The 16345-nt window shown below is 42.4% G+C and overlaps 1 protein-coding gene across 3 annotated transcripts in view; it reads right to left on the reverse strand.

Annotated features, from left to right (window-relative positions):
• The window catches only part of MPP7 (membrane protein, palmitoylated 7 (MAGUK p55 subfamily member 7)), a 273826-nt gene that overhangs the window by 97976 nt on the left and 159505 nt on the right, over nt 1-16345 (reverse strand). For all 3 annotated transcript variants that reach the window (XM_005876558.2, XM_005876556.2, XM_014547994.1), the window contains exon 5: nt 10003-10134. In XM_005876558.2, coding sequence (XP_005876620.1) covers nt 10003-10134 — 132 coding nt within the window. The remainder of the gene's footprint in view (nt 1-10002; nt 10135-16345) is intronic.

A 16345-nucleotide genomic window follows, 5' to 3' on the forward strand; every position in this document is an offset into this window, starting at 1 on the left:
CCCTGTCACACACAGAGCCGCAGGGCAATCAGGGGGTTTGGGCGCTCCCCCCTGTCACACTGATCCCGGTGCCGGGAGGCCTCGTGGCTCCGCTGATCCCACCCGGCAGGGTCACAGATCCGGGTCCCAGACCGCAGACAGCCTTGCCTGCTGCCGCCTGCCTTCAGTATGCAAATTAGCCGCCATCTTGTTGCTTCAGGGTGGGGGTCCCCACTGGGGTGCCTGGCCAGTCTGGGTGAGGGGCTGAGGGCCGTTTTCAGGCTGGCGGGCGACTGAAGCTCCAAACCTCTCCTTTTTTTCTTTTTTTTTTTATTCTGGCATTTATTTACCTTCTATGGCTGTCACTGGAGCTGAGAGCCGGCTTTCTCTCTGAGGCTCGGCTGCTGAAAGCAGGTTTCTGGCCTTTGTTTTCTGTATTCGAAACAATGTTGCGACTCCAGCTCTGAGATCCCGGCTGACTGACAGGAGGTTTCTGGGGTTTTGTTTATCTTCTATAAATGTTACAATGTTTCCAACTGAAGCTCAGAGGCCGGCAAGGCAGGTGGGGAACGTTGGAGTCCTCTGTCACTGAAGGAAGCAAGCCTCCCTGTTCGCATAAGCTGCCTGGCTGCCAGCCGCCATCTTGGCTGACAGTTAATTTGCATATCTCCCTGATTAGCCAATGGGACGGGTAGCGGTCGTACACTAATTACCATGTTTCTCTTTTATTAGTGTAGATTATTATATAGGATAGTATGTTAGAAGGTGGTAAACACTACAGGGATGGGTGGGGTAGGGAAGGGTAAGAAAGTGCCAGGTGAGTAGAGGGAACATGATGAAAAAACACAGGCCTCACTGGGAAGATGACATTTGTGTAAAGAAAGAATGGAAGAAGATGGAGTTGGCTGAAGAGAAAGAACTGAAGATACAGCCAGGGCAAAAGTGCTGTGGTGGCTATGAAATACATGTTTAAAATAAAGCAAAGAAGCCAGTGTGGCTGGAGTAAAGAAAAAGGGAAGAAGCAGTAGGAGGTGAGGTCAGAAGGTAACAGACAGCCAGATCATGTAGAACTTTGTAGGTCATTGTGAGGACTCTAGAATTTACTATGAATGAAAGAGACAATATGCAAGGCTCTGAATAGCAGGAGTGCTGCAATATGAAAGGATCACTCCACCTACTATGTTAAGAGAGTGAAGGAGGACTTCTGGTCAAGATGGCAGGGCAGGTAAATGTGGTACTCAAATCCTCCCACAACCACATAAAAATTACAATTAAACTACAGAATAACCATCATTCAGAACTGCCTGAAATCTGGATGAATGGAAGTCCTACAAATAGGGAACTGAAAGAGTCACATGAGACTAGTAGGAGGGGCAGAGACAGAATGGGCTGCTCCCACACTCATGTGCGGTATATAAAATTGGGAGGGATATCTTGGCAGCAGAGGTCACCCTTGAGGAGCAAGGGGGTGGGGAGGCTTAATGCCACAGCAGGACCCCCAGCCCTGGGTTCCAGTGCCAGGAAGAGAAATTTCCATACTCTGGCTGTCAAAACCAGAGGGGATTGAGGCTGAGAAACAGAGGGCTGCTGGAGTCCCAGGCAGTTCCTCTTAAAGGACCCATGCACAAACTTATTCAGACTCACTCCCCTGAGCTCCAGTGCTGGGGTAGCAACTTGAAAGGCACCTGACACACAGAGAGGAACTGAATTGTCCAGCATCAGGCCAAGAGTTGGGGGAGCAGCTTTCTCCCAGACAGAAGTACTGGCAGAGGCCATAGTTCTTTTGATTAGACCTTCCCCCACAGAGCCCACAGTTGCCATATCTGAGTCTCGACCAACCTGACTCACACTGTTTGCCCCACATTTATGATTCCTTGAGGCCCTGCCCCACCCAACCTGTGGGCCCACCCAAGCCCTTTCTAGTGGCTTTTCCATAGGAATTGCCTGTCTTGGCTCATGCTTCAGACTTTCCTAAAATCCCCTAAACAAAGAGCATCTGGCCTTAGTATGCCCCTTACCTCTTGCTAAGTATCCCCAGGCCTGGCACTAGCAGAAACCAGCCTTTGTTCACAGCTTGGCTACCCTGGGCATCTTCAAGCCCAGCACAAGCAGCACCCATCACTTTGCAGCTCAAGCTGGGTACACCCGGGCAGAACACAGGCAGTGGCTGACACTGGCCTGACCCTCCTGGGAGGCCCAAGGGCCAGTGCATCTGGTGAACAACTTCACACCATGTTGAAACATCACCATTCAACAACCTTCACAAAATACACATTCAAGGAGCAGACTCAGTGGGCACTAGAGTCCTGATAAAGTAAGTGCTGCTCTGTGAGGTGGCCCCCTGCACAGCTGATCCTCTATGATGGTCAGAGATCTGTGGTCACAGCCAGTCCTTGCAGCTGATCAGCCTGGAGAGAAATCCCTCCCACTGATGTGCCAATAGAAATCAAGGCTCAACTATTATAGGAAGGTGTACACAGCCTACACAGAGTGGGGTACACCTCCAGTGCCCAGCTTGGGTGATCGGGGAGGCTATGCCACTGGATCCTACAGAACACCTACTATATTAAGCCAATCTACCAAACCTGGGGGACATAAAAAATTGTCCCAAATGAAAGAACAGAACAAAACTCCAGAAAAGGAATTGAGCAAAATGGAGATAAGCAATCTACTAGACACAGAGTTCAAAACACTGGTTATTAGGAGAACCTCAACAGCATAAAAAAGGACCAGTCCGAAATGAAAGATATAATAACTGAAATGAAGAATAATTTACAGGGCCCTGGCCTGTGTGGCTCAGTAGGTTAGAGTATTGTTCCATGCATCAAAGGATCATGGGTTCAATTCCAGTCAGGATACATACCTAGGTTGTGGATTTGATCCTCAGTCATTGCATGTAAGGGAAGCAGCTGATAGGTATTTCTCTCTCACATCAATGTGGTGTTGTTGTTTTTTCTCTCTCTCCCTCTTCCTTCTCTCTCTCAAAAAATCAATGAAAACATATCTTTGAGTAATAAATAAAACAAAAAAAAGAAAGAAAAGAATAATTTACAGTGAATCAACAGTAGAGTAGATGAAGCCAAGAATCAAATCAGATTTGGAAAATAAGGAAGCAAAAAACACCAAATCAGAACAGCAAAATGAAAAAAAGAGAATAAAAAAATGAGAACAGTGTAAGGAGCCTCTTGGACAACTTCAAGTGCACTAATATTTGCATCATTGGAGTGCTGGAAGGAGAAGAGAGAGAGCAAGAAAATTTCCCTAACCTGGTGAAGGAAAAAGATATACAAGTCCAGGAAACAGAGAATTCCAGGAAAGATGAACCCAAAGAGGTCTACGCCAAGATACATCATAATTAAAATGCAAAAGGTGTCCTGCCAGTGTGGCTCAGTGGTTGAACATGGACCTATGAATTAGGAGGTCATGGTTCAATTCCCTATCGGGGCACATGCTCAGGTTTCAGACTTGATCCCCAGTAGAGAGTGTGCAGAGATATCCAGTCAATGATTCTCTCTCATCATTGATGCTTCTATCTCACTCTCACTCTTCCTTCCTCTCTGAAATCAATAAAAATATATTTAGAAAACAAACAAATAAACAAAAATGCAAAAGGTTAAAAAGAAAAAGAGAATCTTAAAAACAGCAAGAAAAAAGGAGTCAGTTACCTACAAGGAGCTCCCATTAGAATGTCAGCTGATTTCTCAACAGAAACTTTGCACGTCAGAAAGAATTGGCAAGAAATAGTCAAAGTGATGAAAAGCAAAAACTTACAACTAAGATTACTCTACCCAGCAAAGCTATCATTGAGAATCAAAAGACAAATAAACAGCTTTTCAGACACCACCAAACCAGTATTACAAAAAATGTTAAAGGGTTTTATTTAAGAAGAAGTAGAAGAAAAAAATGATCAAAATATGAATAATGAAATGGCAATAAATACATATTTATCATCCATATGTTCATTGCAGCAATATTTGCAATAGGCAAGATATGGAAGCAATCTAAGTGTCCATCAATAAAGAGGTGGTGAACATAGAAAATTGACTATGACTCAACCATAAAAAAAAAAAGTACAAATTGGTTGTTACAGAATAGTCATGAGGATATCAAGTACAGGATCAGGAATATAGTCAATAATATTCTAATAACTATGTACAGTGTCAGATGGGTGCAAGATTGAGTGGGATGATCAATTAGTAAGTTATGTAGTGTCTAATCACTGGGGTCTACACCTGAAACTAACATAATAATGTATGTCAACTGTAATTGAAAAATAAAAAATGATTTAAAAATTTTAAAAAGTAAGAATGAAAGATGGCAAGGGCTAAAGCAAGGAAACAAATAGGAGGCTGTTACTGTAATTCAAGGGAAAGAGGAGGGGAGCTTCGATCTGATTGGCAGGAGCAGAGATAATGAAAGGTAGACTGGATATATTATTAATAGAGCCAAAAGGATTTCCCAATGGATTATAAATGGGAAAAGAGAGAGAGAGAGAGAGAGAGAGAGAGAGAGAGAGAGAGAGGTATCAAAGATTGACTCTATAGTTTTTGGCTGAGCAACTAGAAAGATGGGATTGTCATCAACTGAGAGGGGGAACCCTATGGATGGTACACATTTGTAGACAAAGACCATTTTACTTTGGAACATGTGAAGACTGAGATGTCTATTAGACATCTAAATGGAGATCAAGTAGGCAGGTGGACATACAAATTTAAAGATTAGAATAAACATCTGGAAGAGAAATAGGCCTGGGAGTCACTAGCATACAGATGTTGTATGAATCACTTCCAGAATGTGTAAATAAAAAAGAGCACTCCAGTATTTAAGGGCTACCTTGTTATAGATATGTACCCTAAAATAGAATATATTTGCTATCCGCTGATTCTCCCCTTCCTTGGATGGTAAACTATGAACCTGAGGAATAATCTCCCACTTTCTACATGACACTAGTTAGCACTTGACTTATCTTCTTTACAATCTCTTTACTTCTGAAGATAACTATTTCCATTTTGCTTTCCAAACCGCTATATCATAATTCTTTGATGTATTCTTAGTGCAACATGCATAAGAATAAAGCTCACTGACTATAATACTGTACAAAAGTTAAAAGTCCTAAGGCATATTCGCAAATGCAAAATGAATTAAAATTGAATCTAATGTTTTAAAACATATTTTCTTATATAGTTATTTTTAATTTATTTGGTGTGATTTTGACAAAATATGAGTATAGAGAACTTCAGGTTAAATTGAGAAGAATAAATTCTGGTTAGATATTTGTTGCTATTACTATAAAATGGTTTATAAAAGAGGATTGCAAAGAGGACTAGGCTATCATGATCTCCTTGAATAAAAATTTCATCTCCTATAACACTGCCAATATTGTAAGACCTTTTTAAGCTGGTAGCACAGTTGATTTCAAGTTAATCCTTTGAAGTAGGAATTTTCAAAGTATGGTCTACCAAATATTTGCATCAAAAACCTCTTAGACAACTTTTAAAATCTAGATTCCCAGGCCTTGCCCAAAACCTACTAATGTAGACCATTTGCAGTAGAGGCCCAGAAGTCTGCATTCTTAAGTAAGTGCTTCAAGTAATTCTTATCATACCAGAGTTTGAGAACCACTATTCTAAAAGAACCAAGAAGACAACCCATGCAAGAAACGCTGAAAATTTAGGATGAAATCCACCTACCAACTAATAGAATTTCATTTTCTTAAGCTTGTCTAAAAATTAATCTTCTGGATACAACAAATATAAACTCTCCAAACTCACAAGGGAGGGAGGATAGCTCTGCCCTTTATATCCTGATTGTTGTTTTTCACCCCTTCTCTTAATTCTTTTACCCATCCCTCCCCTAGAATTAGCACCCTTTTCCCTTTCCATTTACAAATGCCTACATGATCTTTGTTCACTGCCCCTTCTAGAAAATCATGCTGTGCTTAAATAGTTGTCATCTAGCCTCTACCTTATTATTTGATGGACCATTTATCTAACACATAATGCACAAGAACATATAAAGCATTTCAAATACATTATATCTCAGATGATATTTAAAACACTCTCAAAGAGGTATACTTTCTGATAAGGAATCTGAGACGGAGTTGTTAAAAAACTTGCTGCTGTAAGGATATATGGAAAATAAGTGACACCCTATAACACTCACTTAGGTCACCTAATGCAAGCTTGGTATTCATTTTACCACATTACACCTGGGTCGAATAAACAAAATTACATTCTTAACATGGATAATCTAACCCTTGGCTGCTAAGGCATATGGCCTTTTCTCTTGAATCATTTGCCAAAATATACTGAGCATACATACACTTGAAAGAATTTTATTTTACTTTGGCTTCTTTCTCCTTGCCCATTTTTGGGGAAGCAGAGAGGAAAATGCTATTAAGTACATTACAAACTTGCCAAATCTTATATAATAAAAGCCTAATATGCTAAGAGTCCGGTGGTCCATTCAACCAATCAAAGCGTAATATGCTAATGATATGCTAAGGCTACTCAACCACTCACTATGATATGCACTGACCACCGGGGGCAGATAGTCGACTGGTTGACCAGTCGCTATGATGTGCACTGACCACCGCGGGGAAGACAGTCGATTGGTCGATCAGTTGCTATGATGCGCACTGACCACCACGGGGCAGATGCTCTGACCGGTAGGTTAGCTTGCTGCTGAGGTCCAGCTGATCAGGACTGAGTGAGACAGGCCAGACATGCCCTGGAGCCCTCCCGCAGCCCCTTTCCGGCTCCGATCATGCACCAGTGGGGTCCCTCGGCCTGGCCTGAGCCCTCTCACAATCTGGGACCCCTCAGGGGATGTCAGAGAGGCAGTTTTGGCCTGATCCCACAGGCCAGGCCAAGGGACCCCACTGGTGCACAAATTCATGCACCAGGCCTCTAGTTATACCATAATATACTACTAAGAAACTGAATAATTTTGAGAGATGCTTATAATATCCCCCAAATACACAAATATTACAAACCTGGAAAACATTCTCATGCTAAAGATAAATATTCAGTTTTTAAATAACTTATCAATTCAACACTATTTTTAAAGAAATTTCCCTGGTTCCCTTTCCTAAATATCTAACCTTTTGCTATCACCTGCATAGCCCCATAGGCTCAGTATAATCATAAGGGAATTAGTCATTTATATTCCCATGTATTTTCTTTTATTCTTGCCAATTGAATGTATAATACTTCTAGTCACCTAAATAAAAACCTCCTATGCTACTGTTGACTTCCTCTCTCCTCTTGCCCTCTGCATCCACAGGTCCTATCAAATCTAACATGTCACTCTTGCCACTATCTTATATAACTTGTATTATATAATCTATAATGGAAGAGGGTATTAGATGCATAATCACTACCTCAAAGTTAGGTCAAATTATTTCAGTTGTTACATGCTTATTAGCTAAATAAATGTTTAGTAACAAACTATGATAACACAGCTTTAGATTATTTTATATATGTCATTCAACTTTTATGAATATAAACTAACTCATAGTAGCTCCAGTTAAACCTTTTGTGAAATCTTGATGCAGTACATGCTGAATTTCTTTGATAAACATTTTGAAGATCTTATTTTATCAGAAGGCATGGTACTTTAGGATATCCATGGATGAGATTCAGGGGCTCAATAAATCCCTTGACATAATATGCAAACTTATCTGTACATTTTTCTGAGTAGGAATGTCCAATGCATTTATCAATATACTAAAGTTACCCTTAAACAAAAAAAAAGAAGAGGAAAAAGAACCAAAAGGGAAAAGTGAAAAGACACAATATGGTATAAAAGAAAAAAACTAGAGCCTGGTGGGGTGGCTCAGTTGGGAGGAGTGTCATCCCATATACCAAAATGTTTCGGGTTCGATTCCTCATCAGGGCACATAACTAGGTCATAGATCAGATCCCTGGTCAGGGTGCCTATGAGAGGCAACCAATCGATGTTTCTCTCACACTGATTTTTCTCTCTCTCTTTTCCTTCCCCTCTCTCTAAAAATCAATTAAAACATATTCTGATGTGAGTATTAAAAAAAAAAAAACAAGGATAAAAAAACAAGCTAGTATTTAAAAACAGAGAGTCAAGTTTGGATCTTGGTTCTACACTCATTAGCTCTTATACTTGGGTAAGTTGCTTCACTTCTCTCAACATTAGTTTCCTGGTTTGTAAAAAGAAAAACTATGATCCTCATACCAACTATGAGAATTAAATATAATGTATGTAAAGTACTTAACATAGTACTAAGCAACTATTATCTTATCAACTGCTATTTTCTTTAAGAAAATAGAAATATCTTGCCAAACCGGTTTGGCTCAGTGGATAGAGCGTTGGCCTGCGGACTGAAAGGTTCCAGGTTCGATTCCGGTCAAGGGCATGTACCTTGGATGCGGGCACATCCCCAGTAGGAGGTGTGCAGGAGGCAGCTGGTCGATGTTTCTCTCTCATCGATGTTTCTAACTCTCTATCCCTCTCCCTTCCTCTCTGTAAAAAATCAATAAAATATATTTAAAAAAAAAAAAAAGAAAAGAAAAACTTCCAAAAAAGCTGATTTAAGAAAATAGAAATATCTTAATTAGAATAAACAACATTTAAAATCAAGTGCTAGATAATGAAATTTATTTTTTATTTTGACTGTAGATTTATAAATATACTAGAGGCCCGTTGCAGGAAGATTCCTGCAAGAATAGGGCTTCCTCAGGCCTATTCCTGCAAGAATAGGGCTTCCTGAGGCTGGAGCAAAGCGGTGGAGATGGGAGCGAAGCCTGCCTTGGCAGGCTTTGCTCCCTTTTCCACTGCCTCGATTCCTCCCGTCTCCGCCGCCTGGCTTCCTCCTGTCTCTGCTACTGTCCTGTCCAGCCGCCCCTGGTCGCACACGGGAGGGCTGGATGGCGGCAGGGCAGGCGGCTGATGGCGCTGTCCGGCCCTGCCGGCAGTATGCAAATTTAATGGCCATCTTTGTTGGGTTAATTTGCATACTCTTCTGATTGGCTGATGGGCGTAGTGAAGGTATGGTCAATTAGCATCTTTGTCTTTTATTAGTGTAGATGGATACACTGCATATTTATTTCCTATTACTGCTATAACAAATGACCACAGATTTAATGGCTTAAACAACACAAATGTATTATCTTACAATTTGGAAGTAGGAAGGCCAAAATGGGTATTAAGGGGCTAAAATCAAAGTGTCAGCAGGGCTACATTTCTTTGGCAGATGTAGGATAAAATCCGGTCCTTGCTTGTTCCATTTGCTAGAAGCTGCTAGCATTCTGTGGCTCAATGCTACATCACTCCAACCTCTGTTTCCATCATCACATCTCCTTCTGTTACTCTGGCCCTTGTGCCTCCTTCTTTCACTTTAGTTATAACACTTGTGATTAGATTGAGCCCACCAGCTAATCTAGAATAATCTCCTATTCAAACCCTTTTATTAGCCCAGCCTGTGTGGCTCAGTGGTTGAGAGTTAACTGATGAACCAGGAGGTCACAGTTCGATTCACAGTCAGGGCACATGCCAGGGTTATGGGCTTGATACCCAGCAGGGGGTGTGCGGGAGGCAGCTGATCAATGATTCTCTCTCAATATTTATGTTTCTATCTTTCTCTCCCTTGCCCTTCCTCTCAGAAATCAATTTTAAAAAATATTACAATAAATAAATAAATAAATAAATAAATAAATAAAATTAGCTTCCTAGAAAAGCCATAAGCAATTATTCTTAGTTGCACCATTTAATCTCAAATCATCTGTGACTGGTGCATATGCTTTCTTTTATAAATGTCAACAATTCACATTTTAAAATTATTGCAACTTATAACCAATAAAATGCCATTTCATTTGCCTTCATTTTTCTAAATCATATATATTCTTTAGACATAAATGTTCCATTTATTTGAAAGTTTTAAGACACAGAGGAAGTATTTTAAAGAGAAAAATTTTTGGAATGTCCTCATCAGATTTGGCTTTATCATGATATCTACTCATATCTGGGCACAATAAGTAGATCAAAACTTACCAGGGGTTCTCTATTTTTGACCAGACGGATTATTTTTACTGAGTCTTCCTCATCATCAATATCATCGGGCATAGGAGGCAATACTGGATCATACTTCTTCTGAGCCACAGTGTCATGCACAGAGAGCAAAGCCTATCAATGACAAAGGTTAATAAAAAACAGTGAATCTGATTGGTGTTTCTGAGTTCTTGGAATAGAATATATGTACCCCTATGTTCATAGCAGCACAATTTATAATAGCTAAGACTGGAAACAGCTTAAGTGCCCATCAGCAGATGAGTGGATTAAAAACCCGTGGTACATCTACACAACGGAATACTATGCTGCTGTGAAAAAGAAAGAACTCCATTTGCAACAGCATGGATGGACCTGGAGAGCATTATGCTAAGCGAAATAATCCAGTCAGAGAAGGATAAGTATCACATGATCTCACTCATTTGTGGAATATAATGAACAATGTAAACTTGATGAACAAAAATATAGAGATATAGAAACATCAAATAGACCATGAAACCTCAGAGGGAAGACAGGGTAGGGTGGGAGGGGGGCGTGGTAAGAGATCAACCAAAGGACTTGTATGCATGCATATAAGCATAACCAATGGACACAGACAGTAGGGGGATGAGGGCATATGCTGGGGGGTGGGAGCAGCCAGGGAGAGGTCAATGTGGGAAAAAAGGAGACATATGTAATACTTTCAACAATAAAGAATTTAAATGAAAAAAATTAATCAAATACAAAACCCCAAACTCATAAAAGTATAAAGAAACTCTAATTGGTGTTATAATTTTGATATAACAATGGTAATAAGGCAACTACTTGAAAAGGACCCTCTTAGAAAAAGGAAGTATGAAAAACAACAGAAGGCAGCTCCATTTAGCTACCACTCTATCCCCAATGACATTCATGTATGATAAGAATCAGCACAAAATGTCTTTTAATCTGTATATTCTCTGGTTCGTCCTTATAAGGACGGCAGTTAGGAATAGAGGTGGGGGTGTGTTACTTTTGAAAGGAGGGAGAAAATGAGTCTATAGATATATTGTCAAGGAAACAACATGAGCCTTAGACAAATATATACTATTTCTTTCCTACTATTAGCAGAAAACACAAAAGAACTAATCAATACAATTGATTAGCTTTTACTTTTTTGTTTTCTCACTTTTTAACTCTTAGTATAATAAATGACTAGTCCTATATAATAAAGAGGTAATATGCAAATTAACCCTCACACCCTTACAAGATGGCTGCCTATGACCAGGTCAGCAGGGGTGTTAGTGAGGGACGACCAAATGACTGAACAAGCAGGCTTTGTGGGGCGACCAGGCCAGCACGGGGGACAGTTGGGGGCAACCATGCCATCAGGGGGGAGAATTGGGGGAGACCAGGCCAGCAGCGGGGGGCAGTTAGGGGCGACCAGGCCAGCAGAGGGGAGCAGTTGGGGGTGACCAGACCAGCAGGGGTGGCAGTAAGGGGTGACCAGGCTGGCAGGGGGGGCAGTTAGGAGTGACCAGGCAGGCAGAAATGGGGCAGTTGGGGGCAGCCAGGCATGGAGGCAGGTGAGCGATTAGGAGCCTGCGGTCCAGGATTCTGAGAGGAATGTCCAACTGCCAGTTTAGGCCCAATCCTGGGGCCTAAACTGGCAGTCGGACATCCCCCGAGGGGTCCCAGATTGGAGAAGGTGCAGGCTGGGCTGAAGGGACCCCCCCTCATGCATGAATTTCATGCACTGGGCCTCTGGTATGTGTATAAAAGAATAAAATGTAAGTATTTCTATTCATGATTGTCATGGTGGTAAAAACTCCACAAAACATCGTCATATTGTCCTTATAGACCAAAGATGAGGAAAACACTGGAACCCTGACATATCACTACTCACTATTTTAGGTGACTAGGCCTAGATTTTTAACTAACTTGTTCCCTAATCAGCAAATGCTATAATCCATAAATTTCTCCAGCAAGAACCCTAGAAATTAATGTTGAAACCTCTCATCTACACTTCCAATGTCCAATCATATCCAGTTAAATCTACTTTCAAAATATATGCTAACATTTGTTATCTTCTCTCTAGACCAGTGGTTCTCAACCTGTGGGTCGCGACCCCTTTGGCGGTCAAACGACCCTTTCACAGGGGTCACCTAAGACCATCCTGCATATCAGATATTTACATTACGATTCATAACAGTAGCAACATTACAGTTATGAAGTAGCAACGAAAATAATTTAATGGTTGGGTCACAACATGAGGAACTGTATTTAAAGGGCCAGAAGGTTGAGAACCACTGCTCTAGACCAAAGGGTGGTGAACTATGCCACCTGCTTCTATAAATAAACCTGGCTGGAGCACAGCCATGCTCATTTATTTATGTTTTGGTGATGGCCACTGTCATGCTCCAATGTCAAAACCAAACAGAAACAGCAGGTATTTTTTACATGAAAACTTGGCAGACCTGGCTAGATCACTGATGTCATCACTCTTACCTGGAGCATTGCAATAGCCTCTAAACAGTCCAACTGCATTCACCTTTGGCTCATTTTCAAATCCATGATTTACAGAGTAATTACTTTAAAACTTAGATCAAATCACATAATGAGCCTGCTAATAACTTCTAAAAACTACCCACTGATCTTGGGATGAAGATCAAGTATGTCTTAATCTCCAACTTTACCTTATACCACTTTCCTCACAGAGCTTAAATAACTCTTTCTCATAGGGACTTGGCCAAAACATCTATACTAATAAAGGGCTAATATGCTAATTAGACTGGGAGGCCTTCTGGGAGACCTTCTGGACATCCTTCTGGACAAAGCCATGGTGGTGGGGCTGAGGCAGAGGAGGTTAGGATGATCAGGCTGGCAGGGGAGGGCAGTTGGGGGAGATCAGGCCGGCAGGTGAGGGCAGTTAGGGGCGAGCAGGCCGGCAGGAGGGGCAGTTAGGGGTGAGCAGGCCAGCAGGCAGAGTGGTTAGGGGTGATCAGGCAGGCAGGCAGGCAGGTGAGTGGTTAGGAGCCAGCGGTCCAGGATTGTGAGAGGGGTGTCCGACTGCCGGTTTAGGCCCCACAGGGATCGGGCCTAAACTGGCAGTGGGACATCCCCTGAGGGGTCCCAGATTGGAGAGGGTGCAGGCTGGGCTGAGGGACACTCCCCGTGCACAAATTTTGTGCACCGGGCCACTAGTCTATATATATAAAAGCTTAAGCGACAGTTCGATGGGTAGCTATGACTCACACTGACCACCAGGGGACAGACGCTCAACGCACAGGCATGGAAACATGGAACAGACTGATGAATCTCAGAGGGAAGGGGGAGGGGGGAGGGCAGGAAGAGATTAACTTCCATGCACCAGGCCTCTAGTCTAGCCTATCTAATAAAAGAGTAATATGCAAATTAACCGTACTCCGAGACAAAGATGGCGGCGCCCATAGCAGCAGGGCAGGATGCTGGCAGAGTCACCCTGGCAACGTGAGCCCAGCAGGCATTGCCTTGGAGACCCATGAGCAGTTCCCGCGGCCGTCGAGCAGGAAAGCGCGGCCCGCAGGCAGCACCCAGCAGGGCCTGCTCCCGGGTCGCTGTGGTGATCCTTGAGCAGGCAGCCCCCAGCAGGGCCTGCTCCCAGGTCCCTGTGGTGAGCCATGAGCAGAAAAGTGCGGCCTGCAGGCAGCACCCAGCAGGGCCTGCTCCTGGGTAGCCACGGTGATCCGTGAGCAGGAAAGCGAGGCCCACAGGCAGCCCCCAGCAGGGCCTGCTTGCGGGTCGCCGTGGTGATCCATGAGCAGGAAAGCGCGGCCCGCAGGCAACCCTCAGCAGGGCCTGCTCCTGGGTCGCCATGGTGATCGCGAGCAGGAAAGCACTGCCCGCAGCAGCCCCCAGCAGGCAGCCCCCAGCAGGGCCTGCTTGCGGGTCACTGTGGCGATCTGCAAGCAGGCAAGCGCAGCCTGCAGGCAGCACCCCACCCTGGCCACAGCTCAAGGGAGAGAACAACAAGAAGGCGAGGCCAGGAGCCTGAGAGATTAACACAGAGGGGCGCCTGCTCCAAGCCTCCACAGTGTGGCTGGGGGCAGGCCCCCAGCAGACAGACACACACACACATACATGGGGGCCTGCTCCAAGCCTCTGCTGCCAGACTGTGGCTGTCAGTAGGACATCTACTGAGGGCTCCCAGACTGTGAGAGGGGCAGGCTGGGCTGAGGGACCTCCACCCCCCAGTGCATGAATTTCGTGCACCGGGCCTCTAGTATATATAAAAGCCTAAGTGACTGTTATGACAGGTCAACTGAACGACCGGTTGCTATGATGCGCATTGACCACCGGGGGGCAGATGCTCGATGCAGGAGCTACCACCTGGTGATCAGTGCACTCCCACAGCCAACCTCCCGTGGCTGGCCAACCTCCGCTGCCACCCGCCCTCACCCAGCCAGCTGGCCCCAGTTGGCCCTGATTCCCGGCAAGGCCGAGGGACCCCACCCATGCACAAATTTGTGCACTGGGCCTCTAGTCCAATATAAAAGCAGATCTCCCTCAGTAACTTGATCTCATAGCACCTTTTTCTTTGCCTTCCTAAATGTTCATAATTCATAGCCATATATGCATTTTTATATGCATATGTTTAATATCTGCTACCTACTGAAATAAAAGCTCTAAGATGGCAAAGAAATGGTGTCTATTTTTAATTAAGCTCTTTTATTGTCTATAATATATACACAAAAAAGTACACAATTCATAAGCACATAGCATGAATTTACAAAAATGAATATTCCCATGTAAATATCCCGCAAACAGGAAATACAACATTAACTGACCCCAGAAACCCCTACTTATGCTCCTTCCTAATTACCCCAAAGGTGGTAGTTTTGCCTCTATATAAATGCTGCATAAATAAAATGAATAGGCACAAATGCATATTCACTTTTCCCCTGATATTAAGTTGATGAGGTTTATTTATACTGGTACTGGTAGCAGCATTCACTTTTCATTGCTATGTAGCATTACAACATATGAATATTTCTATAGTTTCTTCATTATGCCCATTATTGAGGGACATTTAGGTTGTGAAGTTCTTGGCTACCATAAATAATGCTGCTGTAAATATTTCCTGTCTTTTGATACATATATACATAATTATATGCATAATTTGGTTAAGTATATTTAAGAGTGGAATATCTGGCCCTAGCTGGTTTTCTCAGAGATAAGAGCATTGGCCTTCAGACTAAAGGGTCATAGGTTCAATTATGGTCAAAGACACGGACTTCAGTTGCGGGCTCAAACCCCAGCACATGCGGGAGGCAACCAATCAATGTGTCTCTCTCACATTGATATTTCTCTCTGTCTCTCCCCCTCTCTTCCATTCTCTCTAAAAGAATCAATGAAAAAAAAATATCCTGGGGTAAGGATTAACAAAAAACAAAACAAAAGTGGAATATCTGGGTCATGAGTTATCAGTATATTCAAAATTAGCAGATAAAAGTTTTATAACCCCACCAACAGCTTAAGCGAGTTCTAGTTGCATCACATAACCCCTAACATTTTATGTTATCAGTTTAAATTTGACCATTATGAATGTGCAGGGGTATCTTTTTGTGGTTAAAATTTCATTTTTCTTACAGCTAATGATATTGAAAACATTCCTATGGCTATTGGGTATGTTAAATATCTTCTTTTGTGAGATGCCAGTTCAAGATTCTTACACTTTTTCTCTACCATCTTTTTCTTATTTACTTGTAAGAATTCTTTATAATATACTGGATGCAAATCTTTGTTGGTTACATGTGCTACATATACATTTACCCATTAGGTAGCTTGCATTTTCACTTTCTTATTAGTGTTTTCCAATCAACAAAGGATTCTAATTTTAATGAGCCTAATTCATATTTTTCCTTATGGTTGGAGGTTTTTGTATCCAATCAGAGTTTCTAAGGAAAGAATGAACAGCATCAAGAAGATGAAATATCCAAAGAGATAATGGTTGCAAATTTTTGAAGATTAATGAGAGTCAGAGTCTGCATATTCAAGAAGCTCAATATATTCTTTAGGAAGCAGGAAAAATAAAAAGAAGTCCATATACACTGAGTGGCCAGATTATTATGACCACCTGACGTTTGTAGGCAAATTAGCTATAATTTCGTGCTGAAGTTGCTAGAGGGCAGACCATTATAAATAGGGAAGCAGGTTATTTACCACAACAGTAGAAGTGATTTTTTTCTGAAGATATGGGTAAACAACGCGATTTAACAGCCTTTGAATGTGGGATACACACACACACACACACACACACACACGCACACACACTGAGTGGCCAGATTATTATGACCACCTGACGTTTGTAGGCAAATTAGCTATAATTTCG

Source organism: Myotis brandtii, unplaced genomic scaffold (assembly GCF_000412655.1).
Source record: "Myotis brandtii unplaced genomic scaffold, ASM41265v1 scaffold49, whole genome shotgun sequence".
Classification (NCBI taxonomy): domain Eukaryota; kingdom Metazoa; phylum Chordata; class Mammalia; order Chiroptera; family Vespertilionidae; genus Myotis; species Myotis brandtii.